Source organism: Paramisgurnus dabryanus, chromosome 4 (genome assembly GCF_030506205.2).
Source record: "Paramisgurnus dabryanus chromosome 4, PD_genome_1.1, whole genome shotgun sequence".
Lineage (NCBI taxonomy): Eukaryota > Metazoa > Chordata > Actinopteri > Cypriniformes > Cobitidae > Paramisgurnus > Paramisgurnus dabryanus.
In genome coordinates this window covers 35,761,464-35,784,793 of record NC_133340.1, presented here as the reverse complement: position 1 = coordinate 35,784,793, position 23,330 = coordinate 35,761,464, and the positions used below count along the sequence as shown (strand labels likewise).

Here is a 23,330-nt window from a genome sequence, read left to right as displayed (position 1 = left end):
GATGGGTTTTCAGTAAAAATATCTAAAAATCTAAAAATTAAATTGTATTTTCTTGATGAGCTAAATTACCTATGAAAATAAGTCTATTTTTAGACAAAAAAAAATATTAACTTTAAGCAAATTAGTGCTTAAAACAAGCAAAACAATCTGCCAATGGAATAAGAGAAAAAATTTCTTGAAATAAGTTAACTTTTTTCAGAAACACTTAATTTAACTCTAGTTCAGTAAAATGGGTATGGTTTTTTAAAACATGGCATTATGGTTTTGAAATTTATTTTAGTTCAAAAGCCTGGTTATAGTGTTTTAGAAATCAACAAAAAACTAATAGTACCACTCCCTTAGTGCCATTTTTTGGGGGTGGAGCACTGCCCCTCAAAATGTCTGTGCACGGCCCTGATATTGACCATGTGTTTACCATAGACGCTGGTGCTTATTCAAAATGGCTCTACCAAGTAGTCAGACAGACCTACCAACGGTTAACAATTACAACCTTATTTTGAAGTGCTACCATATATTTTTATATGGCCTTTATTGTGGTGGGATATTATTAATTTTACTGCTATATTAAAAACAGCACCTTATAGAGCCATGCATTATTCATTGCATCAGCTGGAAAAATTAGTAACAATGATCTTCAACATCGTTTTTTTTTTAAAGTTCTTTGTGTGTTAATATTCTGGAAGATACGCCTCAAAACCTATTTACTGTTGGCTGGGAGTAATATTACTTTTGAAACGAGTAACCAGTAATAAGTAATATATTACATTTTTAAGTTACTAGCCCAAAACTGTTTAAGTCCAAATTATATACTTAAAAAATTTGAGAGATTCAAGAACTTGGGGGGCATGATTTTTGAAAAACACTTTAAAAAAGTGAGTCGGGCGACTAAACACACTTGTAGCCAATCAGCAGTAAGGGGTGTGTCTACTTACCGACATCATTGCCTGGGTTGCGTATGTGTGGGGCGGGTCTATCAAAAGAAGGTCCAGGGGCCTCATTTATAAAACGTGCATACGCAAAAATCCATGGCAAAGTCCATATTTATAAAAACTTGGACGTGGAAAAGTGCTTAGTGCCATTTCAGGGTCTGAGCAGACGTACGCATTTTTGCTTGTCTTATTGCTGCAGGTTTTGGGAAATATAAGCCATTCTTGCTGCTCTAAATTGGGTTTAAACATCGACAAGGGCTCTTTTATATGTCTATAACATTAATAAGGCATTGTTTAATGCGGAGATCTGAAACTGCTCAGCTGTGCACAAGTTCAAGATCATTTGCGATTTATACATTTCACATCTGAAAGAAAGGGATATGCACGTTTTCTGCGCCTATGTTTGGTTTATGAATCACATAAACAAATTTTTAATAAATGATCCTAAGATCAAATGTAGGATGGTTTCTACGCAGCATTTTGTAAATGAGGCCCCAGATTTTATTGGGGTAGGGGCGTGTTTGTTTAGGTGATTTCAAATGTCAACATTGGCTTTCAGAGATCATGCACCCCACCTTTAAAATAAGGGCTAATTTTCATTTTGGGCTGAAGTGTTCCTTAATCACCCTTAAGACATCTTTTATAATGGCATTAGACACTATCCAATACCATTATAAAGCTAAGTAGAGCAGGATATTTAAAAGCTCATCCATCAATCCAAAACCCATCTAGTTGTTAAATGTCTTATGAAGCTAATGTTTTCCAAGTCCCACCTAGAATGGCTTAAGGATGTGTAAAATCTGGGCTCTTGTATATTCTGGGGTGAACTAGTGCTTGACCTTTACCACACCGTTTACATAAATAGTAATAACTATCGACTTTAATAATAATGTAATAGCTTCGACTTAAAACACACACACGCAAACACGCTTTTTCACATGAGTTTAATCATACTGAAACAGAATGGACAACACGGGTCAGCGTTTACTGTGGTACAACTCTGATCTTTGAAAACTTGTGCCATTATCTCACACACTGAAGTGTACAGAGGGCCGATCTTTATGTACATAGTCACACACACACACATAGTAAATATCCACCATCTGTATACAACAAACACAAGACAGTTAGTACTTTATTCCCCAACAGCATAGAAGGGAAATGCATAGATCGATAGTGTCACAATACCACACACGGTCTCTAAACGGAAAAATTAACACATTGTAGAGTTTGGTCCTTAAAATAGACACCAAAAATAAAAACAATCTGAACATCGTGTTATATATGTATATATTTATAGATGAAATATATATGTATATATAAACATATATAGATACACCCATATCATATTATGTAATAATATAATATAGACTATTTATATATGGCATTCGATCTGGGACCACAGCCGTACGAATTCACAAACACAGAAATCGATGTCGTGAGACGCGCGCTAGCTGTGATTCGGTGAAGCTTAGCGGACCAGCGGGGTCTGTTTGAGAGAGATGAGGACGGAGCGCATGCGGGAGACGTCCTTCGCCTGCTTGCTAGACTTGGGGTTAAAGTCGCAGAGACGAGCCACACGCTCCCATTCCGTGCCGGGACTGTTCTCATCCAGCTCCGACACCATGGCTTCCTCGGCCGCCCTGCCGATGACAAAGCACAATGAGCACAATACAAGAGACAGAAAACACTTAAGGACACACGTCTTGCTGAAGTACACAACCGCCGACCTCCTTCAAAAACCCAGATGCCGGTTTTGGCAGAGAAAGTACATGAATTTGTTAAATGACTAGGGATGCGTGAGGTTTGCGAAATTGTTTTGCAAGGGTTTTGTTAGGAGGCAAGAGGCAAATGTACCAAAGCAGGTAAAAACAACGGTCCATCCAACAGTAATACATTCAAAGAGTGACCACATCCAAAACAGATGGTAGTTTGAGCATCATGCCCCCAACCCACCATTATCAAAACTAGCGAATTGATCTTGAAGGCAGGAAAAGGTTCCGGGAGAGCCAATCAAAATTTGCATTGATTCAGATGGTTAAAACACGCCAAGCTATTGATTTTAACCACCAAATCATCGTGCAAAGGCTGAACGTGCCATGCGCTGGCAGCCAAACAGTGAAGAGCTCGAAATTAAATCGGTGATTTAGCGAAAGTTCGACGTCCAGTCCTTAGACGACGATGCATTTGACATGGCAAACTATTCCCGTTTCCGCTCGGCCCCTATAACAAACCCTTTCCTCTGCCGTTGACTCTGTCCGGTAGAGTTGCAATAGCCTTCACTAATAACACAATATACACAGCAAAATGGATATGAAAAGCCAATGAGGTCATCACTGTCACAGTCAACTACATCAACGCACAGGACTAGTGCACCAACACATCACCACAAAAGGACATCCAGAATCTTATGGGTTTTTTTTAGCAGAAACATATTGATAATAAAAACAGCAATTCATTGGTGAATAGTGTTCCCTGAGCATATTTGGATCTCTTGTCTTTAATTTGTTTTTATTTTTTTACTTAACTGGTCTAGGCGGTAGCAAGGATGGTTAATGTGAGTGCTTAAGGTGCGTAGAGAAAAGGAAAAAACAAGGAGAAACAGATCACAAGTCAGATATATAGAAAACCAAAAGAAATGAGATTTATGCAGATGACCAAAGCAGGCATGCACTGTTCAAAAACCCGAGTCATCTTAGCAGTCTAAGTGCGCTTAGCTTGCAGCCGTCATTGATGTTCGGCGGTCTCAACTGGCGCTTCAGTTGAGAGACCAAGCAAAAGCGGCTAACATTTAGAAAAGTTCTGCAGAATAGGCAGAAGCGGGGAAAAAAGAGGGCCATGGTGAACATGAGGGCTGCAGAACTAAGAGGACAGTTCTAGCCTGGGACAGCTTTGCTCTACCTAGGCACACGATACTATAAACATACCTCAAATCAAATAACTCCAGCATTAGAAGCAACTAGGTGTCCGGCGAAAACGCCAGCCGGGAGTTAAAGGTGCACTAAGTAGTTCAACACCCAATTAACAGTACTTTTTATTCTAGGCTTTAAAGGTGCAATGTGGGATTTTTAGAAGGATCTCTTGACAGAAATGCAATATAATATACATAATAACTATATAATCAGTGGTTTATAAAGACCTTATATAATGAACTGTATTGTTTTTGGCCTGCCGCCATCTTGAGTACCTACCGAGTACCAGTAGGCTACTCACAAGCATTGGCTAGCTTGCTATGACTTATGGATTTTTTATCTTTTTCTGTCTATGATTTTTACGGATGCGGGTAATGGTTACAAAAGACAACATTTCGCACCTCGACTGTCATGAAAAGAAACGCTACTTAAAAAAAATATATCTTTGTTAGGGTGTAATGCCTACTCAATCCCTGATGCGTTCTTCCAGCCGCTGCCCGCTGCTACCGAACTACCACACTAAGAAGGCACGACACAACATGAAACTTTGGTCAAAGTATCACCTGGATCTCTACACATGAACACGAGCATTGAGAACATTGTTTGTGTACAAAGAGTTAACTAAAAAGTAGGGGTGTCACGATTCTTCAAATCCTAGATTCGATTACATTTTCGGTTCTAAGGCCACGATTCGATTCGATTCTCGATTTTGAATTTTTTTACGACAAAAATTATATGCCTTTATTATTATTATTATTATTATAGTTTCACATTAACATGCACATTGCGTGCTTTTCCTCACATGAGGGTTTGTGGGCTTTAATTTTCGCGAGAGAGCTTGTATGTAGAGAGAGGATTCCTTCTTGCACGCACATGGACTTAATGCACGCGTCTTGGACTCCTCCTAGCATCTGAAATAAAACCGGTGCATCAAAAGCAGCTGCGCTTCTCTCGGTCTCACGTGAACGCGCTCTCGCTTCTCTCTGTCTCACGTGCACGCGTTCTCGCATCTGTCCAAAGTCGAAACATAAACTTAAGTAGTAATCCTTGCGTATTTGTTCAGTTTTATGCGTTTTATGCAGGCTAAGGCAAACTATCCCTTTTGTTTAAAATATAACCCGCTGCCTCTTGGCGGCTCTCTCACGCACATGCAGAGAGCTGCGCTCTGTCCGAAGTCAGATCACTAGGTAGTAATCCTGTTTATGAAATTGTTGTAGCAATACATCCCTCGTATTTAAAATATAAATCGCGTTCTGCTGGATCTATGTTTTAAAAGGCACCTCAGAGGTTTATTTTCCCCCGCTTGACAAGCCGACCGGACGTGACATGGGGGCGTGGCAGCATCGACGATCCCATTTTTTTAATTCGAAGTTCGAGGTTGTGACTTAATTTCGATCGATTTCGATTTAAAATCGAAATCGTGACACCCTTACTAAAAAGAAAGGTTTGGAACAACTGACTTTGGCTGTAATAATGTCCGCTCGCCATCTTTGCCAGACATAAAGAATCGATTTCCGAATGCGAATGAATGAATCTCATGAGAGACTTATTTTTCAATTAGGTGGTCAATATTGTTTTTCACTTGCAACAAAACCACTAATTATCCATGCATTTATATGGAACTATGCTTAAGGAGCTATCCATCTTTACTCTCCTTCCTCCTTATGTCGCATTCGGATATCGATACATCTTGACTGGTTGTTTTGGCGTCCGCTTGCCGCCATCTTGCCATTCACATATCTTTTTTGTTAGTCAAGTATTAGTCGACTAAAAGTCTAGTCATTTTGGTCTAGTTTTAGTCAAAAGAAAACTTAAATATATCTTAGTCAAGTTTTAGTTAAAACATTTGTCTTTTTTAAAAGAAATTATTTTGAAAGCGTAACGTAACGACTGACTATTCTATCTCTAGTAGAGACGATTGTAGATGAAAATGAAGAGAGATTTTATCTTATTTTTTATTTTATGCGAAACCTTTTAGTCTGGTCTTTTTTGTCAACAATAATGCATGTTAATTTAGTTTTAGTCAGCGTTTTGGACATCCGTGCAGTCTCGTCACATAATGGAAAAAAAGGTCGTTGACGAACATATTTAGTCTCGTCTGACGAAATTAACACTATTGGGGAAGGGGCAATTTGGTATCTCCATATCACCTTACTTGCATGTTTTTGGCCTGTGGGATGAAAACGGAGAACCCGGAGTAAACCCATGCTGACACAGGGAGAAAGTCCACTGGACCTAGCCAGGGATCTATTGACAGACTGGAAGCACTAAGGAGTCAGTCTTATTTTACACGTGGCAGGATGCCACTTCATGGCGGCAGCCATGTTGAGATCACATGACCAGCCATTTAACTTTATTTGGGAAGATTTGAGGTATGGCATTCATCATCAGTGACAAATTATACTAGAAATAGTATATTTTTAGAAAGATATCGCTGGAAAACTTAGATTTACACCGGTAAAGCCATGAACACCGTTGAATCTGCCAACATTAGAAATGACCTAGTGCACCTTTAAGCGTAAAATTATTTACGTAAAAATTATGTCTTAAAAATAACTTAATTATTTTTTATTTATTTATTTTCTTTATATTATATTCTGGGGTTGTTTTTTAAATATCGGCTGGCTTCAGTGCCACCTGGAAACATAGTTGCTTAGAAGGAGGACTACTATATTAGATAGACTGTAATTTCACTAAACAAGCACTACTCTAATAACATTTTCGACTGATAAGCTAGACAATAAGTAACATTGACTAATCTCACAATTTATACACAAGTTTGATGTTTATCATATTGTACAAAATGCAGACATTGTGACAAATGCACACAAACGTATGAACAAAAAATGGGTTAAACTTATTATGAAAGGCAAAAATAAATAAGTGACAAGAACTTAAAAAAAAAAAAACTAGTATGAGTACGAATGTGCAATATCAATGTATTATCCAACAGTATAAGGGGGTAAATGGACAGCATGCATAGTGTGACAAATTATTTTTTTATGTATGTAAATGCTAATGACACTGCTCGCATCATAGTTATGAGTTTGACCAAGAGTTTGGTTACTGACGTGTGGCAGATGAGTAAAAGATGCAGGAAAATGAGTGTTAATGAGAAATGCATGAGAAAAGGAGGGATGTTAGTTTAGCAACATACACATAACCAATCAGATCAGCGAAGGGTTGTTTGTAGAAATCTTCATCCAGCACCCTGGGAGTCCCAGAGGAGAGCAGTGAAGCAGGAAAAAACAGAGAGAGGTAAAAAGGAGAAAACACTCATACAGAGCAAAAACACACTGCAGTGTTACCATAGCACTGTTAGCACCAAGCCAAGTACATTAAAGTGAACAACGCGCGGACAGATGGATTTACGCAGCACACCAGAGACAAACGGGACATGTGAATACGCAGAATTTAGACGATTTAACATACAAAAGGTGTTGTTACACAATAAGATGGCGTTATGATATCCAGTTAAGGGGGCAGCTTAAATTTTCAGTACTGCTTTGCCAATAATACGTCAGCTAAATCTGATTTTTGGGCGTGCAAACCAATTCATCTCACAGTGCGAGTTGCTGAAGTCTGTGAAATCCAGTCTTAAAGGGACACTCGACTTTTATTTGAAAATATGCTCATTTTCCAGCTCCCCTAGAGTTAAACATTTGAATCTTACCGTTTTGGAATCCATTCAGCTGATCTCCGGGTCTGGCGCTAACACTTAGCATAGCTTAGCATAATCCATTGAATCTGCTTAGACTATTAACATTGCGCTAAAAAAATAACCATAGAGTTTCGATATTTTTCCCATTTAAAACTTGACTCTTCTGTAGTTACATCGTGTACTAAGACAAACAGAAAATTAAAAGTTGCGATTTTCTAGGCAGATATGGCTAGGAACTATACTCTCATTCTGGCGTAATAATCATAGTCCCCTGCTATTGAAAGTAACCAAGGGGACTATTTTCGGGCAGTGCGTAATATCACTACGCCTGCTGCAGCCATGTTACATCAGCAAAGTCACTGCTTATTACGCCAGTTTGAGAGTATAGTTCCTAGCCATATCTGCATAGAAAAAAAAACGACACTTTTAGTTTTCTGTAGGTCTTAGAACACAATGTAACTACAGAAGAGTCAAGTTTTAAATAGGAAAACTATCGAAACTCTATGGTTATCTTTTAGCATGATGCTAATGGTCTTATCAGATTCAATGGATTATGCTAAACTATGCTAAAAGTGCTAGCACCAGACCCGGAGAGCAGCTGAATGGATTCCAATAAAATGTTTAACTCTAGGGGAGCTGGTAAATAAGCATATTTTCAAAAAAAGTGGAATGTGCCTTTAATGTAAAAAAGAGATTAGGAGCACTGGTTTCACTCATTGATTTCAGTCTCTGACATGACCTTACTCAGTGAATATTAGAGATATCAAGATTATACTTTCAATGAATGTTCTTTACATTACGTAAGATGATTTTAAGTCAAATGTAAAGCACCAAAAACAACTTTAAATGGTTTTTCAAATGTAGGGTGACATTTTTAACTGCTGTATAGATCATGTGACAACAACACAGCAGCCAAGTGTCCGAGAAAAAGATCATATGACCAGTCCAAGGTCAGTGTGTCAAATCTGCTTAGTTTCGAATGTAAAACTATTACAAAGAGTCACAAAGATAAATAAAAGTTTACATTTCTGAAAATGTAAGCGCTACTTTACATTGTTCATTTATAACTCATAAAAGTACTTTAACACAGCATATTATAAAAGGTGTCTAAAAAGGCAAAGCAGACCCTATAAATTCCAGCTTGTCCTATAAAATTACCCCTGAGTTTCTTCTATAGACTCCAACTACACCGTATGTGTCGTGTACCTGTTGTTGACTTTGGTCTTCTCCAGCTGTTCGTTCTGCCTGGTGTGCCACTCCTCCAGCTCCAGCTTTGCCTTCTCCTTCCACTCCACCTCCTGCTTACGCGAGTTAGCATCTGCGAACATAAGCAGAAGATCTTTTAATTCACAGATAGATATCTGCATCCAGTCCATCACTACAGATTCTTCCTTAAATTACCGAGCTGCTCCAGTCGTTCCTGTTGCTCCTCTCTCCACTTCCTCAAGCTCTCCGGCTCGGCCTGTAATCGGTCTACACTGGAGATGGCAGCGTAAACATCTGAAGGGCCATTACTCTCCTGCAGAATGCACACAGCAGAAAGTGAGGGCTCTGTAAATGGCCTTTATAGGCATCGCTATTATTATCTTTAACTTTAAAGAAAAGATAAAACAGTTCAACGCATTAACATTTAGTTACTAATTATTTAAGGGTTACGCCAAAAGCAAATTGCATTTAAAACCAGCTAATATGTGATATAAGAGAAAAGAACGAACTAATAACCACGGTGTACCATTAGATGTGCATATAACTAAGCTGATATATCAGAATCTGCCTTTTTTACTCCCCAAAACCCACATTGGTGGTGCTCTAGTACATTTTGTGCAAGTAGCCTTTAAGGTCTTACCCCATGCAGATCTCCATTAATTGCTCCACCTGCAAGAACAAAAAAAATAGGAGCGTTACCATTGCATTTCTGGTCAAATTCTTAAGACAGTATGGTCAACCTGCAGCTCTATAAACTGAACTGTCCTCAGGTCATATGATGTTGACATAGTTGCAATGATCTTTAATCAAATAGTGGTTCTGTCGCTTTTAAGGGGTCATGCCATAAGGAATAAAATTTGCCTTGATCTATTGAAATATAACAGGTCTTGGTATCATTAATACATCTCTTTAAACTCTTTCCTTATCGATAACAGAAGCATTTTTATAATCGTTCTACAAAAAACGTTCTTCGCCCACTTGAGTTCTGATCTGACTGCAATAACATCAAACTGTGCCATTGCTGGCAGTGGAAAACAAGCATCTTTCCAAGGCTCCTGAAGGATCCCAATGTCGGAGAGCAACAGATTGTTAACAGATTTAGTTTCATATCAGCTCTGAACTATGTGCCTACTGTTTAGGACTTAACACTGACGAGTTAACTCGTCAATTAAGAGAAAACGCATCCCTGCCAATGACAAGTATATCCGGGAAGCCGCAATACCGCCATTATCCACCAGGTGGTATTACGCAACTTTCAGAAGTGGGCAGTACATTGAGCCAGCCCAAACGCTCTTAAAGGGGAAAACACACAGATTTCAATCAGTGGATGAAAAACAGGTAATAAATTACTTACTCAAATTTTAATTTTTTTCTGCAAAAAACTTAATATTAGAAGTACACGTCAGATAACATAAAATGAAACCTGTCATGACTCCTTTAAATGAGACACGTCATGTGACAGTACTATAGTGTTGATCTGATGAACAGGATATGGTCTTTCCCCCTTCCCAAGTCTTTGGTTTTGCTGACTTTTTCCTTCCTTACTGAAGCAGTGGAAAACTTCTGTAACATCTTTCCTAGATATGTTTTCAATTTCTATCAGTCAGTTAATGATAAAATCTAAAAAATCCTACACTTTACTTTTTGCGCATGGCAAAGTATCTGATATGCAGGCTTGAATGATTTTGCAGACCGTGCCAATGCATGGTACTTTTAAGATCATTGGTTCTGCAGTATGCCTTTGTTTCTTTGTAACAACATCCCCATCATTATTTATTCAAACCCTTTGGGCCAGAGGAGGAGTTATACCACCAATAAGGAAACACCAAACACTTTGATGACATTCATACGTAATAGTTTTCTCCTTTGATTTGTGACTTTAGAGGAACATTCAATGTCAAAATAGAATTCACGATATATTCATTATTTTAAAAAGTCATTTTTAAACTAGTTTGCAATGGGCATTTATGGCAGAAAGAAAGAGCAAAGAAAAAACACTAGAGGTCACATTTGCATTTCGAGCTGTTCATTCATTCTGCTGAGAGGATGCTTTTGATGGCTGGATGGTTCACAATACCTTGACACGATCATAGGTCTGAATGAGTGTTGGAATTGAACATTTCACTCATCTGCATTATTTTGGGAATAATATTTGCATTTGAAACAAATATTTAGGAATCATCAGGGTAATGGATTCAAACATTTTATCAAATTATAATAAGCGAGCTCAAACCGTTTTCATCAATGTGTTCGATTCTGAGAATCGTAAGTGTGTTGGAATCGAATCTTTAAATGAAAAGTCCGTTGTAGTCAATCGTTTAAGGAATCGTCGGTTTGTTCGAATCAAACATTTTAAACATCATAGGTTCCAATGCGCCTACGGTCCAGTCATAAGTCTAAAGAATGACTCAAATATAACAGTTAAAGGAACTAGATTTACACACACTGACAGCTCATACAGCCTTTAGTCCAAAGGTCATCATACAATAAAATGCCATCCGTTTCTAACGAACTAGCATTTTGCTGATGCATGCAGTTTTAATACAGGAAATTATATATATTTTAAAAAGGCACTATTATAGACATTTAAACAATATATGTGGTGATTGAAATTTATAAATTATTCGATAACGCCATGTTTCCTGTTGCCTATAACTGCCATTCCTTTACGTAAATTATTGGGAAATTTAACTCGTTAACTTATCTGACTAGCTTTATGTGATCTGTAAAACAGCTCTGACATACGTATTCATCACACACTGCGTTACTTCATACAGAGCTCAGGGTGAAGGCTAGCCAGCTAACCCGTGGGTAAAACAATGCTACGACCGGTTGTTATTATTTAACTGATCTTTTATAACATTAACAAGGGTTAATCCGTGTTAATGGTCCGATCGGCGGTGTAACTGTTAAACCCACCGTCCAAGTCCTGGCTCAGTGATGAAGGCACATCTCCGCTGTCCAGGATGCTGAAGCCCTCGTCATTTTCAATGCCCGCGATCTCGCTCTCTTGCTGGGCCAGAAACGCCGCCGCTGGGTCTTCGTCCGCCCCCACACCGTTTCCCGCGCTTCCCTGTGGGGCACTCAGCATATCAAAATCATCCATGGCTAACTAAATTTGTTCAGATCGACAACGGTTGGAAACACAAATCGTCCTGCTGTCTTCCTCGTCGACGGCTCCAATGTCAGCGGGGGAGGTGCTTAAGAAGAACAACCGAGACTGCTCGACCAATCAGATGAGCGTATTGTTGATCGACAGTTCTGTTATCCATACAAATGAGCGGGAATTGAGTCGTCCGCCAATGAAATGACTAAACCGTGTCTTCACGAGTCCCGTGATCCCCAGCGTGCACTGATAGGGCGTTGCAATAGCAATATGCTACTGTACATATACATTTAATGATGAATATAAATAGGCTTTATCATATAAACTCCCACTAAAGTAGCCCTCTCAAGTCATTTTAGTGCCGAATGTTTGTGTTTCTTCTGGGGCAACATTTCAATTATTGCTTCTCTTACAGAAAGTAATAACACAAGCATGCCTACTAAATGACTGAATTCCATTTAAATATTTACATGATTCTCAATGTAAATTATGGTATTTAGGCTAGATTAAATATAGCTATTTCCTTACATGGTATATATTTATGGTATGAATATATTTTTCAGGCATCAGTCAGTATTCAATGTGACCTCTCTTGGCACTAAACACATCTTGAGCTTTTGGGGGGAGACTGACGTCATAAGAATTAAGATATAGAAATTAGGATTTAATTTAAGTTTAAAAATAGGTTTAAGGAATCCTGCTGTTGCTCAAGTAGAAGGCGAGTTTACCCTAAATACTTGACACTTCAGCATATAATGTTTTTTAATGCTAAATACAAACTTCCTGTATATTCTGGATGTATTCTAATAAAGAGACTGAGAAATAATTATATATGACCACTATATATTGCAAAATAAAACACACCTAATGGTGGCCTAAGACTTTTGCACAGTACTGTACACATAAACATTATTTATTTAAATCCAAAATGTGCCCTATACAGTAGACAAAGCAGATAAAGTGGAGATATGACAAGTTTGATTTTTTCTATTATTTATTCAAGTTTTTGGCAAATGATAATCATACAACGTCAGGAGCATTTGTGGCGATACAAAAACCATTTGTTGTATTGTTACATCTGTTTTACCAACAGACAAACACAATTTAGTGCCATATTTTAATGCATATTTTGGAGAAAATGTGCAAATATGTGTAGATTTCTTTCCACTCTGACCGAGAATCACATTGAGGATACTTTCATCTTTCTTTAGGCTTTGACTTTTTTGCCATAGTTGTCGATCGCTTCCACAGTGACACTTTCATCTTCCTCAATGTCTATTGTCACTTTCTTCCCCACCAGCTCAAAGATTTTTTCTGGTGCTACACCCTTCGGTTCTGCTACTTTCACGGTCAGCATGTCAAGGGTTAATTGGGTACCCTTCTGGATGGCTGTCTTTGCCACGACAGACTTCCCCAGCTAGAGAGAAGTGGACAGGAGAATAATTACAGGAATGTTCTGACTAAGCATATAACTAAAAAAGCATAACATCCCACAAAGATAAAAACATGGTGGAGGAAGCGGAGTTCAGTAACAAGTGATGGTGACAGAACAGGCTAGTGAACAGAAAAACTGGACAGGAATGAAGTAAATAAGGAGAACGGGGGAAAAGTTAAAACTTTTGACTATAATGGGAGGAAATACAGATGGTTAACTATGTTTATTACATGGCTTACTCATTTAAATTCTTGATTCAGATTGAATTGTTTACTTTAAGTATTGCGTAATAAAATATTTTCATATAATGACTACTCGGCTTAAAGGTCACGTTCTTCCTGATCCTATTTTTTAAACCCTAGTTAACCTGTGTAATGTTGCTATAATAGTATAAAAATACCTGTAAAATGATAAAGCTCGAAGTTTTCTTAACAGAATTCGCCTTTCCCTACAGCGAACGGCCGGTTTGTACTACAGCCCTCTACTTCCTGCTATAATGACGTCAGTAGAACAGTTTTTTGACTAAACTCCGCCCACAGGAATCTGTCAGTCGCCAGCTAAGCTAACGGCAAACTAAGCTAACAGCAAGCTAAACTGCTATCGAATCACAACACACTAAACAAACTACACAATCAGAACTCGTTACGTATTTCTGAAGAAGGGACTTCAAAAGAACAAGGAAGACATCAGCCCGTTTTGAGGATAGTGAAAACAGCGCTATAGAGATAAGTAAATTGTGTGAAAAATAATGTGTTTTTTTTTACATGAGAAGCATGAACACATGTTATTTTGCACAATGTAAACACAATCAAAGCTTTAAAAACACAGAAAGAACGGGATCTTTAAATCAAGTTTTATGTCTATTTATTGACATATGTATTGGATAATATACAATTGTTAAAGGATTATGCCATTTTCTTAAAAAAAATCAAGTTAATTTACTCACCACCATGTCATCCAAAATGTTGATGTCTTTCTTTGTTCAGTCGAGAAGAAATTATGTTTTTTGAGAAAAACATTCCAGGATTTTTCTTATTTTAATGGACTTTAATGGACCCCAACACTTCAAAGGGGACTAAACGATCCCAAACGAGGCATAACGGTCTTATCTTACAAAACGATTGTCATTTTTGGTCCTGTGGTGCTCCAGCGCAACCTCACACAATACGTCATCACGTCAAGAGGTCACGGATGATGTATGCGAAACTACACCCCAGTGTTTACAAGTGTTGAGAAAGAGGACCGTTCCGACGTTGTTGTATGTAGAATGATCCTAATTAATGTCTTTGTGTCAGTTTATTGTTTAAAATGGTCCGCAAATGTGCGTTTCATATATATAACACGTGACCTTTCTACGTCACTTAGCAATTACGTGAGGTCGCGCTGGCGTGTCACAGGACCGGAGATAGACAAGAACTTGTGGTTTAAAAGTGCATTTTTTTTCTTGTCAAAAATTACAATTGTTTCACTAGGTAAGACCCTTATGCCTTGTTTGCGATCGTTTAGAGTACTTTGAAACTCAGTTGAAACTGCAATTTTAAACTGCATTAAATCGTTATGTGTTGGGGTCCATTAAAGTCTATTAAAATTAGAAAAATCCTGGAATGTTTTCCTTAAAAAAAAATCTTCTCAACTGAACAAAGAAAGACATCAACATTTTGGATGACATGATGGTGAGTAAATTGGTTTTTTTTGTTTTGTTTTTTTTAAGAAAATGGACTAATCCTTTAAAAAAAAAATTTGTGATGATACAAGACTACTTCAATTCATACTGCAGAGCCTGGCTAACTGTGCATATAATAATCACTTGTATATATTAAAAATGTTTGAAAATTAATTGTATGTTTGTTGTGTATTGGTTCTGACCTTATCATGGCACGGCTTTTCGCATTTCAGCATGCGTTTTTCCCCGGTGCCCAAAGCTCTCTCAACCGTGCGGATAGAACGCACCAGCTCCGCCAGCTCTTCTTGATCCAGGGATGCCGCGTGATCGCTTCCCTTAGCTCCCTTGTCATAGGTAACATGCCTTTCCACAACCTTTGCCCCAAGAGCAACCGCCCCCACTGTGATGCTGATCCCGCTTTCATGGCCTGAGTACCCAATAGGAATATCTGGGAATTCCTTTTGGTATTCCTGTTGGTTGGAACATGGGTGTGATATTTACATTAATTCACTTTATTACTTCTAAAGGTTGTTCAATAATACAGAATATATTTTTCTTATTATTATTATCAATGACTTTTAAATTAAGAGGCATTTCCATTAACATAGGACACACAAGTCCAAAAATGTTGAATCCTCAAGAGGTTTCAAAGATCAAGTAATAGTGCTGACTATAATGAATTGGATAAACACGTGCTGTGATTTTTTAATTGTCTCCTTACCGCAATAACTCGCAGGTTAACATCCTCAGGTTCCAGTGGGTATGCACTTGTGCACTGCAGGATGCAGAAGTTTTGGTTGTACTCCTTCACAGTCTTGTAAACCTGACGCATCGTCTCCATGGACTGCATGCCGCTGGACACTACCATGGGACGCCCTGAAACACACACACATAAAAAGTTATAATGCAGTAAGCTAAATATTTGTTTTAATTATTAAAAAATAAGTGTGTTTTATTTTATTTAATGAGTAACGTGACTCAAATCTGGTGATATAATTGTGCAATACAGTTTTACTAAGCTTTTTTGAAAAAAAAAAAAAAACGACATGCTATTAAATTATGGCGAAACTGCAATAGCTTTTATGACGTATAACCAACATGTAAACTACAGAAACCTTTTTGGGCCGTTTTCTTGAGGTAGGGGAAGTTGTTGGTGTCTCCAGATCCAACTTTAAAGAAAGGCACATTGAGTTCATGGAGGAATTCGACAGCCATCTAAAAACAGATATTCAAGAGAACGACAATAAGTAAACTCTTACAATTAACACTTAAAACCATTATGTGTGAAATCATAGTTGGCCTGGTACCATTTTGTTTTGTACGTAAATTACGATAATGGCATGTTTTTGTACCATATTACATTATATTATCCTAAAATAGCCTGCTTTATTTCTATTTGATCTAAATACTATATTATATTGCTGAAAGATTGTTTAACACACATTAATGAGCACAGCAATAATGATACTGGTCTCTGTACTATCTGTCACTGCTACTTTTTGTGTATTTTTTTTAACTATCAGTGGTTTCTGTTGTATTATGTCTTGTCTATAGTCTGTGGAAAAGCATTTAAGAATGTTTTATATATAATATTATACAATAGAAGATTTCATCACCTGAATAACTGTTTGATGTGAAAGTGCATCTTATTTCAATGAACAGATGTTACTCTTTACCATGAATTTGTAAAAATTTACTCCTGGCATTTTATTAAGTAGCTTCTTGAGGTCCTAAGCTAAGGTGCTTTAATTGGCAGATTTTTCTTCATTATTTACTCCAAGTTATGCATTTGAAAAATTGTTATGCTGGCTCAATTACATTTTGGAGTACAAAAAATATGTCATACAAGATCATGAGAAACATTGATAATTTTTAAGGTTACTGTACATATAAACAAAATATAAACAAATATTTATATATACTATGTACAGTCAGAGAATATAAATTCTAGGCAGAAGCCTACTCACCTCATCCATTCCTGATGCAGTAAAGAAGATGCCCACTTCTTTTGCGTACTGCTGCAGCTCTCGGTACTGCTCATGACTGAACTCTAGATGGCGCTTGTGCTCTCCGTAGGTTTTGCCCCACGAGTGTTTTGAAGTGTATGGCCGCTCCAACGCCTTCTTGTTGAATTTATATTCCAGCTCACTCTTTTGAAACTTCGCACAGTCTGCTCCACAGTCCTGCAAAGCCGAAACGAACAATGTTTTAGACTTAGTACCCCGTCAGCATAACCATAGACATTAAAGAAATAACTAGACCGCGCATTGGCTACTGAATCGTGGGTCAACGGCGCCGCCATATTAGTAGTGGCAACTTCTCCATTAATCTCCTAAAATGCCTCCGTCGTCGTGTGCAGTGTGGGGGTGTACAAACCGTCACACACCTCGAAACAATTACCTTTCACTGGTAAGACTTAACACTTGTTTCTGGTTGAGTTAGATCATTATAACATCATTATGATAGAGAGTTGGCAACTGGAAGCAAACTATTAATATAGATAATTATATGGCTGTAGATAAAGATTTTCTTAGATATACATTACATGCACTTTATATTATTATATCCCAATTATGGATAGAAATTATTATATCTGTTATATTTTGTGGCGCAGACAGATTATTTCATTTATATTTATTTATTTTAGATGACATTATTAGGACTATAACCATATTCTGGAAAAAAACTATACATTAAGGTGCAGATTCTACTATTTCGACTTTCTATCATTCTATTCCAATATGGATGCAAATGACTAAATCACGGTTACTAAATCGCCTGATCCCTTATGGAAAATAAAATCGAAACCATAATAAGCCATAGAAATATCTTTGTTGCAAACTCAAGCGGACAAGGAAGTGATTTGTGACAGCAGTAATTAATTAACTATTTTGTAACCAGTATCAAATTAAACAGCCCGAACACCTGTCGTCCACTGACTGCTGGGAGAAACATTTTAAAGCCACACATGAGCATAAATTATATTTAGCAATAATCGAATTATTTATTATAGTGAATGAACAACTTTAAACACTAACTTACTAAAATTATACGGAACAAATTAAATCACGTTCGGTCTCATTTGTAGGTTTACATCCATGAGAAATGTAATCTAATTAATGTTGATTTATTACAGATTCTCTTACCTTTGCCATCTTGATCAGTTCCTTGGCTTTTTCAATGTCTCCCTGATGATTCTGTCCGATTTCTGCAATAATGAAACACGGGTTGTTCCCGCCGATCTTGCGACCGGGACACAATTCAAATTCAAGAGGCATGTTTATTACAAACGCACACAAACACAGAGAAGTGCTAGAAGTATGACAGGTAGTGAGTTTGACAAGCAGAAGAGCTCACTGCTTTGGTTAAGTTACACGAGTCAAAAGAGCTCAGAACTTCCGGGTTTGACACGCCCACGCGCTTCAAAATAAAAGTCGGTTTACAATAAAAGTTCGTGCTTGTTTTGTAAGGATAATTTATACTAGGCTTTACTTACTAAGTAAATTTTAACAATACATAAATAATAAAAAAGTAAAAGTTTTAATTCACAACATTCTTTCAGATATTGTTTTTTATCTTGTAGTTTTATTTGTGGCATCGTGTGTATGTCAGGACATGGTGTTGTTTATCATTAAGTCTCTTTTCTGGATAAAAAAATCTATTGGAGTTTGTTTGGAAAAAAAGTACCTTAAACTGCAACATGAATAATGTGAAACAAAAAGCTTTTAAAAGTGTCTGTCATCACTTTGTATTAAATGCCTACAACTAGCTGTGTGTACAACTTGCCTCTAGATGGCTCAAAATCTCCAAAGCAAAGATTCACAGATGTTATGAATACAGACTTTAAGGGGACATACCATGAAAATCTGACCTTTTCCATGTTTAAGTGCTATAATTGGGTCCCCAATGCTTCTATCAACCTGAAAAATGTGAAAAAGATCAACCCAGTAGCTTAGTTTTGGTAAACCATTCTCTGCAAGCATGTGAAAAAATAGGTCATTGAAATTTGGCTCCCCTTGTGATGTCAGAAGGGGATAATACCACCCCTTAATCGCCGCACTGTCATTTAGTGAAGAGGGAGAGAGAAAATACTTGACAGAACAATAGGGGATTATAAGCTTCAAGGTTTTGTGGGCGGGACTTGAGTTTCAATTTCAACAAACCACCATCATTGTGATCAATGTTTGCACTTCAACAACTCATTTGCATTTTAAAGGACACACACAAAACATTTTTGCTTGCACCTACCTACATTTTTACATGCTATAATAAATTATCTGTGGTGTTTAAGCTAAAACTTCACATATGTTCTCTGGGGACACCAAAGATTTATTTCACATCTTAAAAAAAGTCTTGTGAAATGTCCCCTTTAAGAATGATTATTTAATACAAACTAATGTTTAGAGTATCCAAATTAGTTTATTTAATGATCATCTGTGCAGGAAAAGAAAAGGGTAAAAAAAAGGAAAAACAAACACATAGAAAAAGGAAAAGAAAATAAATAGAAAAGTGCACAAAGCATTGCGTAATACAACAACGTTATATATATATATATATATATATATATATATATATAAAACCATATATATGAATATAACCATCCTACAGTGACAGTGCATCTACTATAATTGATATAGGGGTGGTTTCCCAGCCAGGAAGGGCTCAAGTCTGTTTTAGTTTAAAAATCTTGCACTGACATCTCTCAAAATACACCAGTGCTATTGTTTTCACCCCTGATGAAGACAGTATTGTTTTTTAACCCCAAAACTATTTAACCCCAATTTACTTCCATAGTATTCTTTTTGCTACTATGGAAGTGAACAGGGCTCATTATGAATTAGAATTTCATTCTAAAGACAAATCCAGGGGTTGTAAACGGACATGTAAAACCGTCTCTGGATAATTTTTGCACTTAATAAGGCCACATACCTTCTATGTAGATATCAGAGAACAAATTACATTATTTCAATGCATTCTTTGGCACCTTTAAAGGAAAACACCACCCTTTTTTCAATATTTGACTATGTTCTTACCTTAACTTAGATGTATTAATACATACCTATCTTTTTTATTGCGTGCACTTTCAATCTTTGTACAGTGCTTCGTGAATGTGTTAACATTTAGCCTAGCCCCATTCATTCCTATGGCTCCAAACAAAAGTTTTATTTTGTGCCACCATACTTACTTGTGTAACAGTCTTTAAATAGGGAAAACATGAGTTTTTGGTGGCTTCCAAATTCATCCCTGTTTGTAACCATAGGAATGAATGGGGCTAGGCTAAATGCTTACACATTCATAAAGCGTTGTACAAAGATTAAAAGTGCACGCATTGAAAAAAGACAGGCATGTATTATTTTGTCTAAGTTGAGATAAGAACATAGTAAAATATTTAAAAAACGGTGGTGTTTTCCTTTAAACACCCCAATATAACTAAGGTCTAGTGCTTGCTTAATCTTGTCTGGGAAACCACGCCATAAAGTATAGATTAGATGTGAAGGACTCTAGGGGCCTGTATGCAGTCCAGTTTAAAAATCTCACTGGCAATAAAGACATTCAAGATAATTGTTTTAAAGGATGTTTTGTTTTTACAGCTTCTGAGAGACAAACATATTAAATTAGATAAACATACTGAACGAACAGCAATGCAAACAATTTGAAAGCAAGGGCTTACAAAAGACATATTTGGCAACATCATAAGGCGCAAAAGATGAAAATATAGACTGCTTTTATGAGAGAACATAATAAACAAGACAGAAACAAAGAGAATATCATCCCAACATCAAACACCCATTCGATCCAGTATAAATACAAACACTTCATCCAATATTCCTTCATAAACTCTTTATAAATTAATCATTAAAATTGCACACCTTTCATTAATGTTTGATCCCAAATATAATAGCACCTGCATAGGACTGCAGGAAGACCATTATCTGAACCGAGACAAAAGCCTCAAAGTCTTAAAGTCCCCACAGGCTTAACGAATAATAATAACAACACGTGATTGGCCCACAGTCCCAAAAGTCTCCATGATTGGTTCTTGGTTTTTCAACCCTCTCAGTAAGTACGGCGGGTGGTGTAGTCCAACACCATGCTTGCAGCCCCTAGCAGAGCCGGATCCTCGAGGTCAGACACCATAACCTGTGTTTCCTGTACCGAGAGGAGGGAGCGCTGTCTGATGACCTGTCGAACTGGATTTTCATAGTGTTTCGCCAAAATGCCAGACAGGATCACCAGGGACGGATTGACCATGTGTAAGATGTTCACAATACCCAGACCCAGTGCGGTACCAGCTGTTAAAAAAAAAAACACAAGAAAGACCCATCATCAAATGTTTCTTACAAATAAAACATTATTATACATTTAACCAGTATGTGTTAATTTTTTTTATACATTTTTTAAAAGTTTGCTATACAACTATTGAGGATCATATATTTTAAGAAATCTTTTTACATTAGTCATAAAAGCTGATCAAATAGATTTTTTATGAAGATTGTGTGTCCTACCCGTGTGAAGTATGCTTTCTGCTTTGGAATTGCCAAAATGGGCTGCATCGATGAGATGACGTGCATCCACCTGTTCTTTGTTCAAAGTCATTCCATCTACCAATAGCTGATCCTCTGTGACCAAACATGCAAGAAATGTGTGTTAACAATAGATGCATTTAAAAAAAAGTGTAAGTTTTAAGCAACACTTCTCTAATGCCATAAGACATTTATTAGACACGATTCTGATTGAGAACAAAGTGGTTTTACTTTCCTTTACTGTGCGGTTACACAACAAAATACATAAAACTACAAGTATTTAAGATGGGATAGGTTCAGGGTTGGAACCTACCATCTAATGTGTCATAGAGGGATCAACTTAAAGCTAACAAGTATGCAGTTTGATTACTCCCCGAGGGTCAGGTTTGTGTTTGTCATTTAAAATACTGAATAGACAAAGGTGCGTACTTAAATCTGAGTAAGAAAAAGACTACAATAGCAACTATTGTAAGTTGGTGCAAGTCCACGTTTCCATTTTATAAGTTAGGTATGTTAACAATGACGAAGACTATGTGGATATAGGAAAAAACAAACAAGAGCTTTAAGTTTTTGTTCAACTATGACGTTCAACAAAGAGCGATATGAACCAGTTTAGCCAGGTTGTATTGACTGAGTATGCTTGTGCCGTCTCACCGTCATGCAATCTCTTTGCCTCTTTTTGCAGGGCATGGCCCGATGCATAGGCTTCTATACAGCCGTGGCTGCCGCAGGTGCATTCTGGTCCGTCCAGAGAGACCACAATGTGGCCAAGTTCCGCTGCGCAAAACGCGCTGCCGTGAATCAGTTCATTGTGCTGGATAATGCCACCTCCGATACCTGGAGGCAAAAATAATAGTTTTAAAAATATAATAGGGATTAATCCAAATAAAGGTTAAACTTAAAAATGTTTAGCGTCAGACTTTTAAATTACTTCTACATCATTCACTACACATTGTATATGTGGCATTAATAAGGAATGTTGAATCTTTTCATTAGACAGAAACACATTGTGTTATGAGTTTCCATTGAAATGTGAAGTGAATCTTTTCAAATTAGCAAATAACAAAAACCAAACAAATGCAAATTAGGTGCGTGTCCATCAAGTTGTTTGAGTGAATGACGGTGGTATTGGTAACATAGTAACCAACAGTAAAAAACAAGGCATGCCTAGAAAATGGAGACAGGACTGCGTTTAGTTACGATTAGGCAAGTTATTGCCTCTTTCGCATAAGTTAGAAACCACCTCAAGCGAGCATAAAAACTGTATTTTTGCAAATTAAGGGATTTTTATTCGAAATTTGGCATTTCACTAGCTGCGTTTACCCTTTAAATTATACAAATTGACGGTGCAAATTGAAAATACAGCCAAAGAAAACACGACAATTTCACTAAAACTCCCATATATCGCACAAGGTGATATTTTTGGGCAATTCGGAAAAGGTGTATTTCGCAAAACTGCAAAGTTTATTTGCATTTTCAGGTCACCTGATGCAAGTAAGTCACATAATTATTCTTTGAAGACGAAGAGGTATGTACTAAAACCTCCCAGAATCACATCAATATGTGTCTGCTCGCAAGTATAAGAGGGTCTCCTTGCCAATAATGTTTGGATAACAGTCCCATGTCTCTTTTGATTTAAAAAATGGACGATTACCTCAAAGAAACACAGATACGTTGCCGCTCCTAAGTATAAGGGGCTTTCCTTGGCATTAAAATTTTTTAGTGCTGGGCAAAGATTAATCGCGATTAATTGCATACAAAATAAAAGTGATTTTTTTTGCATAATATATGTGTGTGTGTACGGTGTATAATTATTATGCATATTTAACCACACACACACATACATATATTCATTTTTGGATTTTTTTTATTTATATATAATCTTTTATTTATA

General features: G+C 37.1%; 3 protein-coding genes across 11 annotated transcripts in view; all 3 read right to left on the bottom strand.

Annotated features, from left to right (window-relative positions):
* Window positions 1-1,856: 1,856 nt before the first annotated feature.
* Window positions 1,857-11,914, bottom strand: clta (clathrin, light chain A). 3 transcript variants are annotated; one of them, XM_065254404.1, is made up of 7 exons: window positions 11,628-11,914; window positions 9,349-9,377; window positions 8,904-9,021; window positions 8,709-8,820; window positions 6,999-7,052; window positions 3,458-3,493; window positions 1,857-2,572 (listed from the first exon to the last, which is right to left on the bottom strand). In XM_065254404.1, exons 1-7 carry the CDS (start codon window positions 11,812-11,814, stop codon window positions 2,401-2,403), a joined length of 708 nt encoding a protein of 235 aa, XP_065110476.1. In that variant the 5' UTR covers window positions 11,815-11,914; the 3' UTR covers window positions 1,857-2,400. The 3 variants fall into 3 exon arrangements, with proteins under 3 accessions (XP_065110476.1, XP_065110477.1, XP_065110478.1); XM_065254405.1 differs by lacking the exon at window positions 3,458-3,493; XM_065254406.2 differs by lacking the exons at window positions 3,458-3,493; window positions 6,999-7,052 and having other exon boundaries at window positions 11,628-11,912.
* Window positions 11,915-12,796: 882 nt separating this feature from the next.
* nansa (N-acetylneuraminic acid synthase a) lies at window positions 12,797-18,315 on the bottom strand. Its single transcript, XM_065254403.1, has 6 exons — window positions 18,059-18,315; window positions 16,880-17,095; window positions 16,028-16,127; window positions 15,634-15,788; window positions 15,116-15,382; window positions 12,797-13,231 (listed from the first exon to the last, which is right to left on the bottom strand). The coding sequence occupies exons 1-6, from the start codon at window positions 18,188-18,190 to the stop codon at window positions 13,022-13,024; spliced, it is 1,080 nt and encodes a 359-aa protein (XP_065110475.1). The 5' UTR covers window positions 18,191-18,315; the 3' UTR covers window positions 12,797-13,021.
* Window positions 18,316-20,004: 1,689 nt separating this feature from the next.
* gne (glucosamine (UDP-N-acetyl)-2-epimerase/N-acetylmannosamine kinase) overlaps window positions 20,005-23,330 on the bottom strand; it is a 32,779-nt gene continuing 29,453 nt past the window's right edge. For all 7 annotated transcript variants that reach the window (XM_073814394.1, XM_065254399.2, XM_065254400.2 and 4 more), the window contains 3 exons: window positions 22,091-22,273; window positions 21,419-21,532; window positions 20,005-21,205 (listed from right to left, as the gene is read on the bottom strand). In XM_073814394.1, coding sequence (XP_073670495.1) covers window positions 20,970-21,205; window positions 21,419-21,532; window positions 22,091-22,273 — 533 coding nt within the window. In that variant the 3' untranslated portion in view covers window positions 20,005-20,969. The remainder of the gene's footprint in view (window positions 21,206-21,418; window positions 21,533-22,090; window positions 22,274-23,330) is intronic.

Bases quoted from the DNA above. Each gene is read 5' to 3' on its own strand.
- clta (XM_065254404.1), bottom strand. From the start codon at position 11,814: ATGGATGATTTTGATATGCTGAGTGCCCCACAGGGAAGCGCGGGAAAC. The intron at 9,378-11,627 runs GTGGGTTTAACA...TTGTTCTTGCAG, and splicing joins ACTGAGCCAGGACTTGGACG to GTGGAGCAATTAATGGAGAT. The intron at 8,821-8,903 runs GTAATTTAAGGA...TTATGTTCGCAG, and splicing joins GGAACGACTGGAGCAGCTCG to ATGCTAACTCGCGTAAGCAG.
- nansa (XM_065254403.1), bottom strand. From the start codon at position 18,190: ATGCCTCTTGAATTTGAATTGTGTCCCGGTCGCAAGATCGGCGGGAAC. The intron at 17,096-18,058 runs GTAAGAGAATCT...TCGGCTTTGCAG, and splicing joins AACTGATCAAGATGGCAAAG to GACTGTGGAGCAGACTGTGC. The intron at 13,232-15,115 runs GTCAGAACCAAT...ACTTCTCTCTAG, and splicing joins AAAAGCCGTGCCATGATAAG to CTGGGGAAGTCTGTCGTGGC.